The sequence below is a fragment of the Bos mutus genome, chromosome 26 (assembly GCF_027580195.1).
Source record: "Bos mutus isolate GX-2022 chromosome 26, NWIPB_WYAK_1.1, whole genome shotgun sequence".
NCBI lineage: Eukaryota > Metazoa > Chordata > Mammalia > Artiodactyla > Bovidae > Bos > Bos mutus.
In genome coordinates this window covers 34,516,517-34,536,486 of record NC_091642.1, presented here as the reverse complement: position 1 = coordinate 34,536,486, position 19,970 = coordinate 34,516,517, and the positions used below count along the sequence as shown (strand labels likewise).

Here is a 19,970-nt window from a genome sequence, read left to right as displayed (position 1 = left end):
TAGAGCAAGGACAAGCCAAGGGCTGGAAGACCGTTTGGGTGGGAAAACTGGTGACGCTACGGCTGCTCCCTGGTCTTCTTTTGGGAATCACTTTGCTTTTGAGGAAAGAGGGAAGAATTCTGACGGTCCACAGTTTCTGCAGAAATGGACTAAGGAGGCTCCCTGTGGCTGCACAGGGAGAATGGGCTTATGGATGACTAAACTTTAGCTGCACTTCCTGCACTAAACTCACCCCCATCCCAGGCCCTAAGAAGGGTGAGGTTACACCTCCCAGCTGTCTGGGATGTACTGTCTTGTTTATCCACATGAACTTCAGCTCCAAATTTGTATATTCATTGCTCTCTGACTTGCATTTCATCCCCTCTCCAGCTTTTGCTTCCCCAGTCCCTGTCTGAATGCTCTGGCCTCTCCTTATCCTACAACTTGTCTTTCTCAGGGCCCAGTTCCAGGCCTGCCTCTTCAGTGGAGTCCTCCCCAAGGGCTTGGCCTTCTTGGGTCACTTTCTATTTTTGATTCCAGGGGCATTTGTTGTCTGGTTGGGAGCTGATTGTGGTACTTGCCATACAGTTTCAGACAGCTATGTTTATTGCCTTTTCAGGCAAGCTATGCCAGAACTCCCCACTCAGGGGGCAGGGCAGGCAGGGTAACGTGGCCGACCATGTAAGGGTCTGGATGAGAGGTAGCATCTGGAGCCAGCCTGGGAACATGCTCCCCATGACAACATAATTCTTGTGCTCATAAAACATCCTCAGAGGATAAGAAGAAACATGTAAGTGAATGCTTATTTCTTTGGAAGGGCCCCCATGAGAGAAGAAATCTTTCAACTGCAGACTATCAGGCACCAAGGGCGTTAAGAATAGGATGGAAGGAGGGAGAGATCAGAACTGTCAGCATAGCAGGCGACCCTAAGGCCGTGTGGACCCAGCACGAGGACAGCACGCTCAACTTCAGACCATCACCATGTTTTCAGTCCCTAGGGTCCTGGGGCTTCATCTCTCCTTTCCTCAGACTAAGTCCCTCCCCGTGGGGATCTGCCTGTGCTGCTCCCACCAACACCTGACACCTCTGAGGCCAATCAGTGTTCAGAGAAGAGGCTGTGTCAGAGCAGGGTGTGAGAGCACAAGGGAGGTGAGAGGACGGGGGCAACAAGGAGTCACAGAACTTAAATAGTGCGCACAGGCTTTTCATAAGAACTTTATTTCTCAAAAAGGGGTGAAGAATCCAAAGTATTAAAATAATTCTCTAATTTTTTGTTTCGGAGAGAAAGGACAGGATGACAAAATAACTCATAAAAATTTCAAGCACAATGGCGGTAGGTACTTCATCCTCCAACTTGCACCTCCCATCCACAGCTTTGGCTCCAACCGCGTCACAAGTAGGACTGAGCTCTGGATCCGGAGAGGCTACCAAGCAGCTAGAAAGCTTTTTATATTCACTCCACAAATAAATACAGAAGGCCAACCTGCCCAGTACAAATGATTCAGTCCATCTCTGTGACTGTTTCGGATGAAAATGCTAATAAGAACTGCCCCTCTCCAAATTCCAAATCTCTCATTTTTAAAGACCAAGAATGTGAAAGAAATGAAATGTGGAGAGACTTGTCAGGTACGACTGGCTCTTGTAACAACCACATGCCAAGAGAGACTCTACCTCATTGAGGTGATAAAAGGTAAAAAGCGACTGTGATTTTTCCATTGCCTTTTATGTGGGAAAACCGCACCTTTCTATTTTTATCATCAAAAGGAATTGCACTATGTGAAGCAAAGTCCCTCTCTGCAGCAACTATGCAAAATCCCTATCTAGAGCAATTATTTTCTAACTTAAAGAGAAAAGAAAAAAAGAGAAGGCGGGGGCGGGGCGGGGAGGGCGGGGCGGGGAGGGCTGGAACGTGAGTGCTTAGCCCAGACTGATCTCGCCACACAGCCCAGAAGCATGGAGGTGCACTTTCCAACAGGCAGGTCCTACCAGGAGGTGGGAGACAAGACCGGGCTCATCCCCCAGATGCTTGAGATGAGCTTCACTGTGAAGACCCCTCGGAATACACCCAGCTCTCCTCTGAAGGCTCTCAGTTGGTGTTTCGCTGAGGAATAGGGAGGTTCTCGTGAAGGTACTTTAAACTTCCGTGCTCTGAGAAGTCCGAGACCACGTGGTCCTGCCCTCGAAGCAGCCACTTGGTAGTCAGTAGTCCTTCTAGTCCCACTGGCCCCCGGGCGTGGATTCGAGATGTACTTATTCCCACTTCAGCTCCTGCAGGAAAGCAAAGATTGAGGAAGCAGCTTTGCCCAGACTGCTTCCTGTCTACCCACCAGACCATCTCTTCCTTCTCCTCACTTGGCATCCTCTCCCTTTCCTCCGCTGACCTACCCTCCCTAGGTTGGCCTGACTTCCACTCTCCCCGTAAACATGTTCTCTGCTCACTGTAAATCATGGTCAGGCCCCTTCTTCTAATGAAACAGACTCCACGGGTTTCTCTTTCATATTTTATTTGCAGTGCATTTTGACAACTCCACAAGTGCTGTCTCTGACATCTGTCTTGTGTCTGGATTGCATACCATTATCTGATATCTGGGCATTGTTTGAAGTGTACAACAATGTACAGAGGTTTTATCTCCCTAAGTATCCTTCAAACCCTAGATAGTAAGGGACATGCTCTAGATATTCCCCAGAATGCTCAGCTGGTAGGTGCTCATAAGACAGTGACTGAATACACGAAAGGACACTGTTCCTTTCCCTTCCTCCTGCTCCAGCCTCAGATGTGGGGCATCGAGGCTTTTTCTGGGTCTGGCGTGGTGGTCTGCACTGTATGCAGTGGAGGCAGAGCTCCCCTGCTCATCCCAACTTTACTGAGCAGGCACTGGGCTAGGCCCTGGGGATAAGCTATGTGAATAACTGATGCAATTCATGGAGCTTGTATTCTTGTAGGCAAGGCAGCCAGAGAACACCTCAGCAAATAATTGCATGTGGTGATGGGGTGCAGTGGAGGGTGCTGGGATAGAGACTGGCAGGGTGGCAGCACCTGGGACAGGGTGGTCAGGGGGAGCCTCCCTGAGGAGCTGTCTTTGGCTGAAACCCGAACAATGAGAAGCAGCCAGCTAGTGGACAGCAGTGGAGTGGTGCTGCAGGCAGCAAAGAGGTGCCTGGGGCACTGGCTGGCAAGGAGACTAACCACTGGCTTCAAACTCTGGTTTAACAGCATAGAGACCACATGACTATGGGCATACCGCCTAACCATCTCTTGCTTCAGTTTTTTCTTTTGGAAAAGCAGGAAAATAATAGAATCCATTATGTAGAACTGAGATAATGCATGTGATGTACTTATGCATGGTGTTGGAAATCTAGTAAATGCTCAGTAAATATCATCTGTCACTATTATTCATGCATTTCACAGGAATTTACTCAACCAGAGTCTGAGCTTTTGCTCTGAGTGACTGATGGGAAGACAAGGCAGTGGTCTTTGCTCCTCCCCCATTTTGGACCTTCACTTGAATGCTGGGAACCTCAGCCCTTACAAGTGTGTTATTTCTTCTTTAAAAACATGGGGAAAAAAAATAAAAATAAAAACATGGGAATTAAAAATAAAGAGCCCAAGGACTAAGAATAACTAAGCAAAATTCCCTTTAACAACGTTTCATAATTCAGTGAGAATTATTCCTCTAGGCAGTTCTCTATTCAAACGTTCAGAGGAGTTAAAATGTTTTAAGTAGCTGAAATAATTGTCAGATGTGCCATAAATGCCTTACTGGAGCTTTGTATAAGGGTACCCCTGAAAATCAGAGACTGTCTGAAAAATCCTTATACTACTGGGGGAATGGAGATTTTACTAGTAATGACAGAAAGGGGGAGGGTGCCTTTCCAAAACCTTGTATTTCAAAGTCTGTTTTAGAAGTCAACCTTGCACCTCTGGGCTTACCTGTTTATTTCTGATGCTTATACTTCAGCCCAGCATAGGCAGTAGTAATGCCTTCTTTTTTCCTATCCTTGGGGGGATTCCTATCTCTAAGGCAACCTGGATGTGTCTCTCTGAAGGAGTAAGCCTGCAGTGGCAGTGCCCTCATGGGACCCTGGATGCACACCTGTCGCAACCCATGCATGCAGACATGTTGTGGTCTGCCAAAAGAGGAGGGAGTGAGCCAGGCTCTGAACTCAAGCAGCTCTGGGTCTGAACACCAGCTGCGTGACTTTGGGCAAGTTACTTGATTTCTTTAAATCCTAGCATCCTCATCCATGAAAAAGGAAATACAAGTACCTGCCTTCTTAACCTGTGAAGTGCGTGGAACACGGGACTTCTACCCGTTCATGGCAGCTGTGACCATTCTCTCTCATAAACCCACTTTCCCTCAGTCTGTCTCCATCATCCTGACCGCATTTGTGACTGTAAACGCCAGGCGGCTCCTCCACCTCACTATGCTCCTTGGGCCACAAAGTGATCCACAAGGGACTGCTTTCTCTCCGACCAGACTCGTTCTTACCCAGTCCGAAGCGGTAGCCATCAGAGAAGCGAGTGCTGGCATTCCAGAACACACAGGCACTGTCCACATGCTGGAGGAAGAACTCAGCTGTCTTCTCTGCAGCATAATGAGAAGAAATTGAGTTAGGATGGCTGGGAAAACGATCCCTGCTTCCAGCCACTCAACAGGGCCTGACTAGGTCAGGGCCCAGGCCCCTGGGGTACTTCCCTGAATATTAAACATACAGACTTGTGAATATCTGAAACAGAAAGACAGCAAACCTGCTTCATTAGTCATGCTGCCAAAGCAGTAGGTACATGAGAAAGACTGGATTAAAATCCAGATCTCCCTGCAGACATACCCTCAGAGTGGCAATGGCCTGTCTACACTGTTTCTAGGCTCTGAGCCAAATCCTTAAGTCTCAACTCCAACTCCACACCCATTAGCTGGGTGACTGTGGGCAAGTCTCTGAACCGATGCCTGAGATCAACGAGGACTGACACCATTACCTCATTCCCAGCTTGTGGAGAGGACATAATGAACTTACAGCTGGGGAGTACTCGTCCCAGACCTAGCGGATGGCAAGCGCTTAGTAAGCACTAGCTGTTCTCACTGGTGGTGCTGTGATTCCTCAGTAAACTGACTGGAAGTTCCCTGAGGGGCCACACCGGCTTCTCCTTGACCATAGGTCAGTCTCCCGTGCCTGACACCCAGGAGTGCCTTTCAGTGATCACATGGGGAAGGAACGAGTAACTGTGTAGAGCTGGTTTTGTCCTATGCTAGTTGGTTCTCTGCCTAACCTCTGGAATCTTGGTTTCCTCACCTGCGTGCACGTGTGCTAAGTCACTTCAGTCGTGTCCAACTCTTTGAGACCCCATGGACTGTAGCCCGCTAGGCTCCTCTGTCCATGGGATTCTCCAGGCAAGAATACTGGAGTGGGTTGCCATGCCTTCCTCCAGGGGATCTTCCCTGACCCAGGGATCAAACCTGCATCTCTTACGTCTCCTGCATCAGGCAGGCAGGTTCTTTATCACTAGTGCCACCTGAGAAGCCCTTCCTCAGCTATAAAATGGGCTTATTCCAGCAATCTGGAAAGACTGCTGCATGGGTTAAACAGTGATGACTCTGACACATGGTGAACCCTGTTTAAAGTGGAGCGAATTACTTCTTCCCTGTTTCCTCCCAGGGCCACTGTGACAACACAACAGGGTAACAGATATACAAGCACTCAGTGAACCAGCAAGTGCCGCCAACCCTGGGCACTATCAGCAGCCCACTGAGACTCTGTTTTCCTGCAGGCCCAGAGGGGCTGAGCGGAGCAAGGCTGGCTTGGAGATCAAGGCAGACACAGCAGACCCTGAGTGCTGTTGCCTTTGCGCACTGACCATTCTCCGTGACGATGACATCCGTGTGTGAGCTGCCATACTTGTGGATGTGGTCGATGGCGTCCTGCACGCTGTCCACCACTTCAATGCACAGCTCCAGGTCCCCGTACTCAGTTCGGAGGGACTTCACTTCAGACGGGCTGAAGGTCAGATAAGAGGCGAACTTGGGGCCTGCATGAATCTTCACCTGGGGCAGAGGAAGTTGGGGGCAATGACATAAACACAGCAAAAACAGGCAGTGCATACTCCTCCTTCTGGATCCAACAGCAAGGTGAGTCTAGAGATGATGAGCCTAGGGATCATGGGGCCTAGAAACCAAAACGGCCCCTGCTTCCTTTTAGAGGCAGCCTCCATCCTCCAGAACGCTCTGCTTTGGAAAATGCTGACGGTCACTTGCTAGCAACAGCCCCCAGTAAAAGTGGAGCAGGGATTTAAGCAGGACGTCTCGTAAGCCCTTGACTGCTGGCATTTTACAGAAATGAACACATAACTAAAGAAATACCAATCCCCTGCATGTGGGATTTAGGCACTGGACTCAGACGGAAAGAGGGAGATGCTCCAAACACACTTCTCTTCCTCTGCCAGAGAAGTCCCAGGTGTGCTTTAGAGGAGAACAATACTTGGCTGGGAACCACTTCAAACTGTGGTGAGTTGTTAGATTTCTGACTTTGTTAGGCTGGATGCCATATCCAGGTTCAGCTCAGGCCCAGATTTGGGGCTAATCCCGCTCCTGGCTAGAGGAATTTAAGGATCCTGAGGGCTGGTCACTGAGGACGCAGTCACAATTCTTCAAGATCAAGCACTGGCTCAAGTACCAACAAGCCCCATTTGTCTGGTCCCTATTGCTCCCAAGGTCCTGCAGTTTCCCATTTGGGGCCCCACATCCTCCAGGCCTGGGATCCAACCAGGTTCCCTAGGGGCCGGAACCCTACCCCTGTGCAAGGTGCCCTCTGCTTTACTTCCTGCGTTACAAGGTGCTTTGAGAAGTACACACCCGGTCTCATTCTGACTAAGGAACATCCAGGCGACGCTCAGAAGCACTGATGTCATTGTGGGTCTGTCTGAATCAGAACTGGAGGTTTGACTCCTGGATACAAGAGAGCTTTCCTCTTGTCCAGTCCAGTCCAGCGTGGTGCCTGGCACACACCAGTGCTCAAACGGGCCACTAGTGTGCGGTCAGGCCCCAAACATAAGTGGCCATGTGATCTAACTCCCTTGTAATTTGTGGGGTACATCTTCATTTTCTAAACTGTCCTTGCAGGTTCCCATGCCACATCTGTAAGCTGATTGAAGCCTTCCTTTCCAGCAAAATGATGGAAGGGAAGAGACACATGCTCAGGGTCAAAGCAACCAAGGCTAGCAGTCACTCTCTCTACTGCTGTGCCAGTTCACACAGTTCTGAAAGGACGCCATGACACCAGATATTAAAGCTTAAAATGTGTCCTGACAGAAAATTTAACATTGTCCATTTTTACCTGGAGAGTGTCTATTTCTTTGCAATTAGGATTTTAGGATGGAACACACATTTATATTCAAAACTTACTGGCACTAGTTTATCATCTTAATGATACAGTGAGAAAATAATCCAGAGCAGACATTATGCAAATTGCTCACTGCTAAAAATCACTGCACTAATAAGCACATTAATATTGGTAACTGAAGACATTTGTGGAGGGGAGGATATATGTAAATTTTTGGCTTGAAAACATTTCTGCATAATCTTTCCAAGTCAAACCCAAACAGGAATGTGTGTTCAGAAACATAAACTTTATGCCAGGAAAGAGTCCATTCAGTGGGCTGCCATGTGATAAGCGTTATCTTTGAACCCTCTTAGCCCTGAACACACTCCACTTTGGAATGAAGCTATTTGTGTATGGGTTTCTTCCAGCCTCTAGAGGCACAGGCGTGTCTCACTCACTCTGTGTACTCAGCACACAACTTTGTATATGGCAGATGCTCAAAAACATTGCTTCTCAGATGGCCTTAAATGGAATGGCAGCTGCTCCCGGTCTAATCCCAGAGGCTTCTAAATCTCGGGAGTGAGGACAGGAAGTGATGGCCTTGTCCTACCTGTTCCACTCTCAGCATGTCAATGATCTGGTCAAATAATGGTGTTCTCAGCAGGTCTCGGTGGATTAACAGAGTCTCTAAAGCATTACAGGCAGCTGGATATTCACATTTGGAGTCTCTAACTGAAAGAGAACATAGAATTTTTCCATTAACATGAACCAGGGCCACTGAGGACATGAGAACTACTTTGCGCACGTGAGATGGGACCTGATGGAGCTCACCTAGCCTGGTGACCTTGTCGACACTGGCCTCTGAATCCACGTACATGTGGCAGATGCCTTCACTGTGCCCCATCACTGGGATGCCCTTAGCAGCTTTCTGGATGTCTCTAACCAGCTGAGAAGAGCCTCGTGGAATGATCAGATCTATCATTTTGTCTAAGCGGCAAAGATCTTCTACTTCTTCTCTGGTATTCACCTGAAGAGGTAGAGAATAAAAAGATGAAGATGACTTTTGATCACACAAATTGTGCAAGTAGCAGCATCCCTTTCACAGATAAATGCCTGTACCTCCTGAGAACTAAGTCTGATGCTGTGAGAACTTATTCCAAAAAACAAGGAATCATGGGAATTGAAAAGTTGTCCAGCAAATGCTTATACTCTGCATGTCAGGTGCTGTGCTCCACATCACAAAACATGCAGAATAGGATCCCTGCCCTCAGAGAACTCAGGAGTCTGGTAGAGAAGACAGGCCTAGGCCACAGTGAGCCAAAACACAGGATGGATACTTTTAAAGATGACAGAAGAGGTACAAAGTGTGATCTCTGGAAGTTCAAGAAGATACAGAGTATGCTAGGCTATGAGGGTGACAAAGGGAGGTGGCTGCTCCACTGGCTCCCTGATCACAGCCTAACACATGCTGCTGGGTCTTACTAGGGAGTCACGGTTCTCCATGACTTGGGCTGACAACCTACCCCAGGATGCTGGTTGGACTGACTGAAGTGCTTGTGTTAGACCTTGAAGATTATGTGCATTTTTTCCCTTCTCTTTATTTTTAATTTCCCCCAATATGGTTATGTTACTAACAATAGAAGTACATTTACAAGAAGGTTCACAGCAACTTCAATCTGCATGTCCCCAAACTGGAAACAACCCTGATGTTCATCAACAGAAGAAAGGATAAGCTGTAGTACATGCTTATAAATGGAATACTATACAGCAGTAACGGCAACCCACTCCAGTACTCTTGCCTGGAGAATCCCATGGACGGAGGAGCCTGGTAGGCTGCAGTCCATGGGGTCGCGAACAGTTGGACACGACTGAGCGGCTTCCCTTTCACTTTTCACTTTCATGCATTGGAGAAGGAAATGGCAACCCACTCCAGTGCTCTTGCCTGGAGAATCCCAGGGACAGGGGAGCCTGGTGGGCTGCCATCTATGGGGTCACACAGAGTCAGACATGACTGAAGTGACTTAGCAGTAGCAGCAGCATACAGCAGTAAAAAGGAAAACTACTGCTGGGTGAAACAATGAGAATGAATTTCGAGGACATAATGAATAAAGGAATACAGATGAAAGACTGCATTCTGTATGATTTCACTTACATGAAATTCAAGAATAGGCAAAAGAAATGGAATGTGAAAGAAGTAAAAAAAAAAAAAAAGTTCGATGGTGGGGGGGTGGGGCATGCTGATGGGGAAGGGCAAAGGGAAACTTTCAGGTATTGGCAATGTTATGTGTCCGGGTGGTTTATACATGTGTGTATATATATATATGGACACAATTATATGGGTTTCCCAGGTGGCTCAGTGGTAAAGAAACCACCTGCCAATGGAGGAGACACAAGAGACGTGGGTTTGATCCCTGGGTCGGGAAGATCCCCTGGAGTAGGAAATGGCAACCTGCTCCAGTATTCTTGCCTGGAAAATTCCACAGACAGAGGAGCCTGGTGGGTTACATACAGTCCACAGGGTCACAAAGAGCAATGAGCATACATATACATCACATAAGATAAGGATTCTTTATATACGTTACACACCAACAGGAAGGAGGAGAAGGAGGAAATCTGTCACATTAAATGAGGATATGGTGCAGCCGAGACCTAAACCCCTACAGTCTGTGCTCTTTCCATCCACTATGTTGCTGTAAGAATAGCCCAGCTTCTTGGCAGGGAGCACATAATGAGGCAGGTTTGTAGATACACCAACCCCTCTCCCCACCAGCAGCCAACAGTATTCTGGAATGTACACACTCGTGGGCCTCAAGGGAAAAGGAGAAGGATCTGGAGTCTGCTTGGATCCAAATCTCAACTCTGAGTGATTGTGGGGTGTTATTTTACCAATGAGCCTATTTTTCTTCCATCTAGAAAATGGACCTAATAATTAATGGTATCCTTTTCACAGGGTTGTTGTGAGGATTAAATGAAATGATGGATGAAAGTGCTGTGTCCACAGTAGGTGCTCAATAGTAGTTCAAAACCTCCACTGGACGGTTGAGGAGAGTGACACAACTGTTAAAATAATGACCATAACAATAACAGTGTTAATAGCATGACCTCATAAAAGCTGCATGATGGTTTCTGACAAACTTTCATAACACATATCTGGCCTACATCACTGCCAGTGAGCAGAGCACAGGCCTCACACTCTAGGTCTGGTATTCCTGCTGCCTATGACCTCAAGAATGATTCCTGTCAATCAGTGGTACCAGAACACAGCTGTGTGAGAGGGACCTTCATGAGCCACCCAACCTGGGCCAAGGCAGCACCAGCGCTGTCCAACGTCACAGGCACACAAGACCTGCTGCTCCTCCAGTCAAGCCTGCCTATACAAGTGGCTTGGCCTTCTGCAGCCTGAGCTTTGCTTCAAACACCCAAAGACCTGGCCCGGCTCCTCTGGGCCTGACCTAGCTCATTCCCAGGAACCTACCAGCTGTACAGCTTCCTTGACTCCATGGATTGAGAGGGCCTCCTGGGTCAGGAGGTGAAGGATTCGGTTGCTGTTCGAGGCCTCCTTCCCTCCTTTGAGTAACAAGCCATTACCACTTGCTATAGCCAAGGCTGCCACCTGCAGATCAAAGAGGAATGCAGTGAAACACTGAGCATATTTTCTGTGCCAAGCACTGTGCTGATCACTTTATAAGGTCTACCGTGTTTAACCTTTACAACGTTCCAGTGAATTAAGTCCCTGCTTTATCCACTGCTTTACAGACAAGGACACTGGAGGCCAGAGAGGTTGGTAATTCCTCAAGGACACATAGCTTATAAGTGGCAGGGCTGGGGACCTTTACCCCAGAGCCAAAGCACAGATCTTAAGAAACTGTACTATACAGCTCCCTTAGCACCGTTACGAAGTAACCCAAGTTAAGTGCCCAGGGTCACACAGGCCCTACCCTCTCCAGCCACAGGTGCTCAGGAGCCTCCTAACTTAGGTGTTTCTCCACCTGAGTCAGCAGCACCTGAGGCTATGCAGCATCTCTGGTCACACCCTACCATGGCCCTATCATTGCTCTGAGAGCTCTGATGTCTGGTGCTGAGCCCCTGCACACCTGTCGCAGAGACTGCTGGCAGGACAAAGCAGGCCATCTAGAAGGAGAGTTAGTTACCCTTTGGGAGTGAAGGGCTAATGACACTGATGAGGCCTGAAGCTGAACCTTCTGAATGCTCTAGGGATGAATGAAAATCTTCGGGCTTTTGTAATATATCAAAAGAAACTTTACAAAATAAAACTTGCTTGAACATGTTTATCTCCAGAATAATAATTCTTACTCCTTTTTTGTTTTTTTTGTTTTGTTGCTCATGAACCTCTTCCAAAAATTATGTTAACTTTTCCCAGATAAATGCAGAAACACACAGCATTCTGCATGTAATTTTCAGGATTCATGGATTCCGTGATGCTGTCCAAGGTTAAGATCCCAGGTGAGAAATCTCAGCTGTAACTGGATAAGAAGAAACTTTTTCCTAGTGAAGTATTCGTTAGTATGGATAAAAGGTGGCAGAAAAACTTCATGGACATGGCCTGTAGAGCAACTTAGGACCCATTTCTACCAGCGGACAGTTATCTTTAGGGGTTCTTCATGAGACAGATACGCACACAGAGGGGACTGTGTGGCAGCACCAGCCACAGGCTGAGGACAGACCACAATGGTATGAGAGCCCCTTAGTGGACCGGCTGGTTTTAGATCATGTCAGGGAGCAGCCTCCACAAAGCATGCGGGACTCCCAGGGTCACATACGCCCTAGAAGAAAAGGTTCTGTTTCTTTGTTTGTTTCTAAACAGAATCTCTCTTTGAAACTTTGGGGCTAGTGCAAAGAAAGAGCTGGTATCATCCTGTTGTCAGTCCAGTGGGGAACTGGTTCCAGATTTCTGGGAATTATTTAGGGCCACAAACAAAGCTACCCTCTAATTCCATCTTATACTTCAGAGCATGGCTGCTTGGCAAGATCTTTGCCACATGGTTTCTCCACAATTATAGACTGTGATTTTTCAGATTTCCTAAAGGGCTCACATGTTAGGCTCCATCAACTACTGAAAGTTCTTCTTCCTAAGAGATGCACCTACAGGAAGCCATCTGTGTCACTGATATTAAATGGTCTTTTTCAAATGCGCAAAACCAGCTATTAGATGAATGAGCCTACAGCAGGGTGGCAGACACTCTGTGGTCAGGGAACAAGGTGCTCCGGTGAACTAAGTTTTTATCTTTTTGGCTGTACTGTGCAGCATATGGGATCTTAGTTCCCTGACTAGGGATTGAACCTGTGCCCCCTGCAGCAGATGCATGGAATCATCACCAAATGGGAGATTCATCTGGGCTCAAAGTTTAGCTCCATCCTTAAAAGTGTGACAGGAGTATTGACTTCTATAAGCTTAAGGTTTTTTCTACTGTAAAATGGACACATGAATTATTTTTAGAATTACTGGAAGAATCAAAAATATAAATTGCCTTAAGGGCAACATGAGAATAAAGTCTCAAAAACTATCTCTAGGGAAAGAAAGGAAGGAAGGGAAGGAGGGAGGGCGAAGGGGTGGAAGGAAGGGAAACGAAAGATATCTCTAGGAGGTTTTTTTTTTTTTTTCCTCTAGGAGATTTATCTCGAGTCCTGAAAAGACATTCTTCCTCCAATTCCCTACTCCAATGGCCAGCATTAGTCACATACCTGGGGCAGGCAGTCAGGGCGAGATTCGAAGATGACCAATAAAACTCCAATTGGGACAGTGACTTGTTCTAGTTCCAAGTCTTTCGCAATTCGAGTCCGGCGCAAAACCCGCCCCACACTGTCCTGGGAGGAGGCCGCAATCTGCCGCAGACCGATGGCCAGGCTGTTCAATTTAGATGTGGAGAGGCTCAAACGTTTCAGCAGAGGAGTTGCAAGTCTCCCTGAAGAGGTGTGAAGAGCACACGATGAAGCAGTAGACCTGGGTGGGTTACAGCTGTTTTACTGAACACGTGGCACTGTGTTAGGAGCAGACAAGGAACTCAGGGGGTCTTGGGGAGACAAGGACATGTCATTTACAGAGCTTTGCTGGGAGGGGCAGTTTGGCAGCTTACATCATCATGTAAAGGTGTGGACACCCATGAGCTTGGTGGCAGCAACTTCAGTTCCAGAAATTTATCCTTTTCATGAGCAAATCTGCATGTAAGGTGGATACTTACCACAGCATTTTTATAATAGTGGGAACTGGATTCTACCTATAGATTCACACAATGGGCTACAATGCAGTTGCTATACTGATATGGAAAACTGTCTAGTAAAAGGCAAACCATAAAAAGCATGCATGATATGACCCTAATTATCACATATTTCACATATATGTGCACAGACACATCAGAAAGCTTTAAGAACAGTGATGATCTATCTGTTTATAACAAGTGAATTTGTTTTATAATAGGTAGAAGTAAAGATGTTTTCTTTTAAAATAAAACAGAATTATGGTAAGTTTAAATTTAACAGTATGCATTGTTTGATTATCTCTCTTAACACACACATACACACATTTATATATATACACGTATACACATGCAGTCAGGAAAACCATTTGGAATCACATATCACAAATAATCACTGGGCTTCCTTGGTGGCTCAGATGGAAAAGAATCTGCTTGCAATGCAGGAGACCTGGGTTTGACTCCTAGGTCGGGAAGATCTCCTGGCGAAGGGAATGGCAATTCACTCCAGCATTCTTGCCTGGAAAATGCCACAGACAGAGAAGCCTGGAGGGCTAGAGTCCATGGGGTTGCAAAGAGTCATACATGACTAAGCACACACACACACCACAAATCATTATTATGATTAACGTTGAATGACACTATGAAAAATTTCCCCTTCTTTGTTATAGTCATAACCACCAAGACAAAATAATAAAAAGACTTTTACTTTGGAGTGGAGCAACCAACCTTTTATTAAGAAAAAAAAAATGAAACCATAATTTCATCAACCAATTATATTAATTTTCTTCATTTTCCCCCATGTGCTAAAAATCAAGTTTTAATTGTAGTGCATATTAACTATTACACTCTAGTTTGTCACCTCATAGTGCATATACATTTTCCATGTTGCCAAAATAATTTAATTACTACTTAACATCCCATTGACTTGATACAGTTCAATGCACATGACTGTACCAATGTTATTAAACACTCAGATTGTTTCCAGTTTTCATTGGGATAAATAATCCTGCTCTAAGAATCTTTTTTTTTTTTTTTTTTTAAAGAATCTTTACACGCAGAGCTGTTTTTTCCTCTTGCGATCTTTTCCTAGGATAAATTTCCTAAACTGGGCTCGCCGAATCAAAGGCAATTACTATGCTCATGTATACGCTAGGCTTTGTTCTTAGGTCATGTGTGTCCTTATGGATTTCTAGAGAGAGAGAACTGGGATCAGAAGTCAGAGCTCTGCCGACAACTAGGTGTGTGATCTTAAGCAGCAGCTTTAACCTCTGTGGGTTTTAATTCTTTTAAACTAAAGATTTCAGTAAGATGTCAAAAAAGATTTCTTCCATTTATGAAATTTTTTGTGGTTTTCCAATACTGCAAAATTTCAAAAGACCGGATGTAAAGTCCAAAGAAAGTTCCAAGGTAATGGCTCAAAAATGTTTTAAGGAATGAAAGTAACATTGATGAGCCCTGCAAGGTTTTTTTAAAGGGAATCTATCATTAGGACCTCCAGGGCATTTCTGGATGGCAGACTACATGCTGGTTAAGGAGATAAAGCTATCTGTTACCACAGGCTGCACTAACTATTTCCACTATTCTTATATACACTGTCCATCTGGGTTTGGTTCCCAGATCTGTCACTGACTATGGTTTTAGGCATGTTAACAACTTCTTTCTACTTTAGTTTTCTCCTCTGTATAACAGGGATAATAAATAGTAGCTACTTTATAGGCACCATATTCTAAAGAGAAAATGAGATCCTGCCTGTTAATTCCTTAGCATAATACCCAGCAACACAAAGGCCTCAGTAAATGCTATCTGCTATTAGCTGAATGTCTAAAATAGTGCGGTCCTCAGTCTTTTTCCTTTCTGACTTGTGATGTGTGGGGAATGCAAAAAGCCCCTCAGCAGGTGAGGGGTGGGTGGGTGTTGTACAGAATATCTAAGAAAGGGGGTGGAGGTAGTAGATGTACTTAAAAAATCCCAACGAATACCAGCCACCAACCCGCAATAAAAAATGATGTGTAATATACAATTTCTTCCATAACGATCTTATCTTTGGGCAGACTATGATGTAAGAATTATTGGTAAAACAAAGACTAAAACCCAAAACAAATCCCTCCGTAACACTGACTCAGCTGCCTGCTCTTTACCTTCGGCCTCCTCCAAGTCTTTTTTGTTGGCTAACAGGATCTCATCTCGCTGGTCTGTCAACAGATCGGCCAGGTGATGGATAATCTCTGCTCTCTAGGAAGAAAGGTAAAAGATTAACACAAATAAGCAAACATGTTAACTCATGAAGAATGCACATTACACTTTTAGACTTACTCTTCTGAGTGTGCCAGGCCTTGCTCCTAAATCCCATTAACAATGACTGAAATCTCCTTACTTCATTCATTCATTCCCTACCACCACTCCCCTCATTTTTCCTTCCTCTCTCAGTACTAATCTTTCCACTTTTCTTCCTCTTGTACCACTCCTGATCATGATGATTAACAAACCGTGGCCTTGTGTTTGGGGAGAAGGCATGCATTATTTGGTTCACTGATGAGATGGGCCAGCACTTGGAATCAGCATGATATACACACTGCACTTATTTAACAGCACCAGCTGTATACCTGATTTCCCAGGTTAAGTTTTTGCATCTAGTTCTTTTTTGACAATTATTAATGACAATTAATGTAAAAATCCAGTCCTGAATGTTGGAGGAGACCCCAATCCTTACCCACCTAGATGAGAAGACATAGAAAATCAGAGTAGTGATTATTGAAGGAGTAAAAGAAGTGACTAAAGAGAAAGAGAAACTAAGGTCCTCTTGGGCTTTCCTTTCTTTACTTGTAGTTATTTCAAATTTTCTTTTCCATTCTCAGGCCAAAGAACTCCTCAGAAGAAACCTATATACATCACTTTCAAATCTAGCCTTAACATCACAACTGTCAGGGAGCCAGCCCCCGCTTCCACCCAACTTTCTCACATTTTATTGCATCTGCTACTTCAACTGACTGAATCACTGCAGACAGGGCAGGGCTAAGCTATGGAGCAGACTGAAGCTTCCATCTTGTAGGTAAGCTACGTGATTTGGGTGAGTTGGGATAAGTTACTTTCCTACATTTCCCTGCCCAGTATGTGGCAGGATTAGGGATCCTCTCTGGTCTCATGATTTTCATTATACTTTTGATCAAAACATCATAATGATGCCAAGCTACCTCAGACTTCAGCCTATAAAAGACAGAGGAGAAAATGAAATCGAGAAAAAGGGCAAAATAAATCTGAATCACACTTATTACCCAGATTTAAGTCTATGGGACCTGAGGAATAGATGGAGAAACAGCAGGCTTGACTGTGCACTAAACCTCACAGCATGACTTGCTCTGAAAACCAACAGAACTATCAGCAAAGATTATTACCTGCTCAGGTTCCAAAGTGGCCAACATCCTTCCTCCTGATCGAGCCATTTCTCCCTGCTGCTCCACAGTAGGGCCTGTAAGAACATGTGCAGACATCAGCTCACGGTCATGACATGCTTGTTTCACATCCAGAGATCACTCTTACCAATAAACTGGCAGATGAGCATACCAGATTAACTCAGGAAGAAACACAAGAACCTGTCTGCACACAATAAGATTTACATCTTTTGGAGTTCTCTATTCCACTTTGGCTTAAATTTTCTAATGTGTTTGCATTGCTGAATGTAGATTATATGACAATGCTGACGTTTTGAACATCTGAGAGCACACACACCATTTGTTATGCATCTTTGCATCTCTAGTGTTCCCTAGCACCTGGCATCCAGCATGGGCCTAGCAAATGTTTGTTGAGAAAATGGATACTTATATTCTTTAACTTGATGATTTTAGCAAGAAAAGGAGGCTTAGTTAGTCAGGTTAGGTAAGTTTTACAAAAACATAGGAGAATCCAATTTTGCAAGCAGTGTTCAAAACTACACCATGTTTCATACTATTAGCACATCAATTTTGTGAGCTCTCCTCCTAGGAGAGCTCTGTCTTCAGCCCCATCTAGGCCGTGGAGGCACTAGCTATCATCCACAGACCACGGGACACTACGAAGAACTACTTACCTGCAGGTTTTACTTCGGAAAAGAAGGTACCAACTTTCTTTCCCTCCACAATGTCTGTGATTACATGCCCAGACACCTTGGGGTGGGTCCCATTGGCAATGACCACAGAAGTACCACCTTGTAAAGCCCAGAGAGCCGCTTTCACCTAATGGGAGAAGTTAGATCCATGGATGAGATTCAGACCTTTAATTTATTTTTACCAGTAAGTATAGAAACAGATTTTTATTCCAAATTATATCTAGAAATTTTACTAATATTTAAAAAGAACAATTAAGATGATAATAATACATCCAAATGGCATTTATTCATTACTGACTATGAAATTCTGGTTAGGTACAAGTATAACACACATGATGATACAACCATTAATCACACAGGTTCAGGGATATCTGAAACGGCATTCACTTAAGTATTCAATACTTCGTGATCCAGACCTTTGCAGGGTCTAGACCCCTGCACTTTAAACATGTAAAAACAAAGAAAATACAATGTGATACTAAGCAATTTAAGTATGTGCAGGAAGGTTTTCAAGTAGCTCGGAAGCTCTGAAGACACACTCAGCCCATGTGTTTGTCTCAGCCCAATCCTGGCATGTGTTGTCTAAAGAGGAACCAATCTGCTCTTTGTGCTCAGTGTGTTCTCCACGACACTGGTACTGAGACACGTGACTTCTACGTTTGACTTGTTGTGCCTCAACTCAAGTGTCCAGCCTGCTGCTTGACCAGAATATGACTGAGTACTCTGAGCTACATACATGGGGTTGTGGTCTTCACCTCTGCCATTGCTACAAATGATGCTATACCTGAAGGGTGTAACTTCTTAGAAAAATTAATGGGAGAGAAGAATATTGTAAAAGATTTTATCAGAAAATATTTGAGCTCTAATAAAAACACTTAAGAGGATTTGTGAATTTTAAAAAATACACACCCTGTTCTTTAAGAGGTTATAATATGAACACATTCTTTATACATCACTAATACATACATAGAAAGACATGACTAAATACAGGGACGCAATATCCATGAAACCTTTATTTAGATATGCATCATCTTTGTATATATACATCAGCCCTCAAACAATTACAAAAGCAAGAAGGATAAAATACTGTTTGGTTTTAAAATTGTTATGGGCAGTAAAGGCAACAGAGTCCTACCTTGGCTTCCATGCCACCCATTCCAACTCTGGACTTGGTTCCGAATGTCACAGACTGCTGATCACCAGGATAAAATATATCAATGAGCTTTGCATCATCTGACCCTGGGGGGCTGTCAAAGAGGCCTAAAAAGTAAACAAGAGTCAGTAATACTGTTTAGCAGAAGTGAGCAACCCCCAAGAGAGACTTCCCCGGGGACCTCCCAACCACTCTGTACTCGATTTATCCAGGTAAATTCTGCTATTTGGCCAGCTCTGATGAGAAAAGAGGTTAAGAGGTCCATGGAGCCTACCCACACTGAAAATCAGCTCCAGGAGAACGTACCTTACATACTTTTATTAACTTTGCCTGGTAAATGAATGTTTGCCAGCATCAGAGCACGGCATATCCCTGGCACAAAATTTACCAGTCCTGCCTATAGTCTACAGTGAAGCTGTCCTCACCTTTGCCATTGCTACTTATGATACTGAACCTTAAGGATGCAACTGAAAAAGGTGAGTGGCTTTTGCGCAAGCAGTGCAGCAGCTGGATACTTTTTAATGAGACTATTTCCAAGGACATGAAATATGAGAGGTTCTCATTCACTCTCAGAGTACCCTTTCAAAAAGTCACACTGCACTCCCCACATTATGGGTAAGCCTCTGAAGGTCAGGCTGAGTTAGCAGAAGAGCGCAGATCTGTCACCATAAAGCCAATGTCCTCTTTAAAACTGAGGAGACTGACATAAAATGAGAGTTACACAAAATGTTATATGCATACCATCCAAGATTAAAAATCTTCACAATTTCACTTTGAAAAAGAGTGTATCTGAGCCTTGAAAGGCGAGGTCTAAGGGGAGCACAGGCAGAGGGAACTGTTAGCAGTCAGAGGCTGGCTGACAGACATTTAGGCAGTGATGTTCTGGTTTCAAGTTACTGCTTTTCTTGTGCTAAAATACACCCTTCTGCTCCCAATCTTTAATACAATCAGGCCATATTCATCCTCCCTGAGAGAGTAAGGGAGTCAGAGTGGTGAGAATGGCTAGCGTCCAGTGCACAACAAAGCAGTGCAGACCACGAGCAGCAATTACACACAGAAAGAGGAACAACCGCTCAGAGCCCCTGTCTGCCCCAACCCAGCAGCCCACAGCTCTGGGCGCTCAGGGCTGGTTCTTCTCAGAAGGCATTATGCTATGAGATCATAAATAGTATGCGACAATTTAAGCCAAACCTCTAGACACCTCGAGTTCCTAGCATTCTGATATTTC

The 19,970-nt window shown here is 45.0% G+C and overlaps 1 protein-coding gene across 2 annotated transcripts in view; it reads right to left on the bottom strand.

Moving 5' to 3' along the window:
• Positions 1-1,174: 1,174 nt before the first annotated feature.
• ALDH18A1 (aldehyde dehydrogenase 18 family member A1) overlaps positions 1,175-19,970 on the bottom strand; it is a 41,605-nt gene continuing 22,809 nt past the window's right edge. For both annotated transcript variants that reach the window (XM_005898829.3, XM_005898830.3), the window contains exons 8-18: positions 18,725-18,849; positions 17,572-17,716; positions 16,901-16,974; positions 15,647-15,740; positions 12,997-13,217; positions 10,769-10,906; positions 8,125-8,320; positions 7,904-8,025; positions 5,834-6,020; positions 4,470-4,565; positions 1,175-2,247 (exon numbers count right to left, since the gene is read on the bottom strand). In XM_005898829.3, coding sequence (XP_005898891.2) covers positions 2,066-2,247; positions 4,470-4,565; positions 5,834-6,020; positions 7,904-8,025; positions 8,125-8,320; positions 10,769-10,906; positions 12,997-13,217; positions 15,647-15,740; positions 16,901-16,974; positions 17,572-17,716; positions 18,725-18,849 — 1,580 coding nt within the window. In that variant the 3' untranslated portion in view covers positions 1,175-2,065. The remainder of the gene's footprint in view (positions 2,248-4,469; positions 4,566-5,833; positions 6,021-7,903; positions 8,026-8,124; positions 8,321-10,768; positions 10,907-12,996; positions 13,218-15,646; positions 15,741-16,900; positions 16,975-17,571; positions 17,717-18,724; positions 18,850-19,970) is intronic.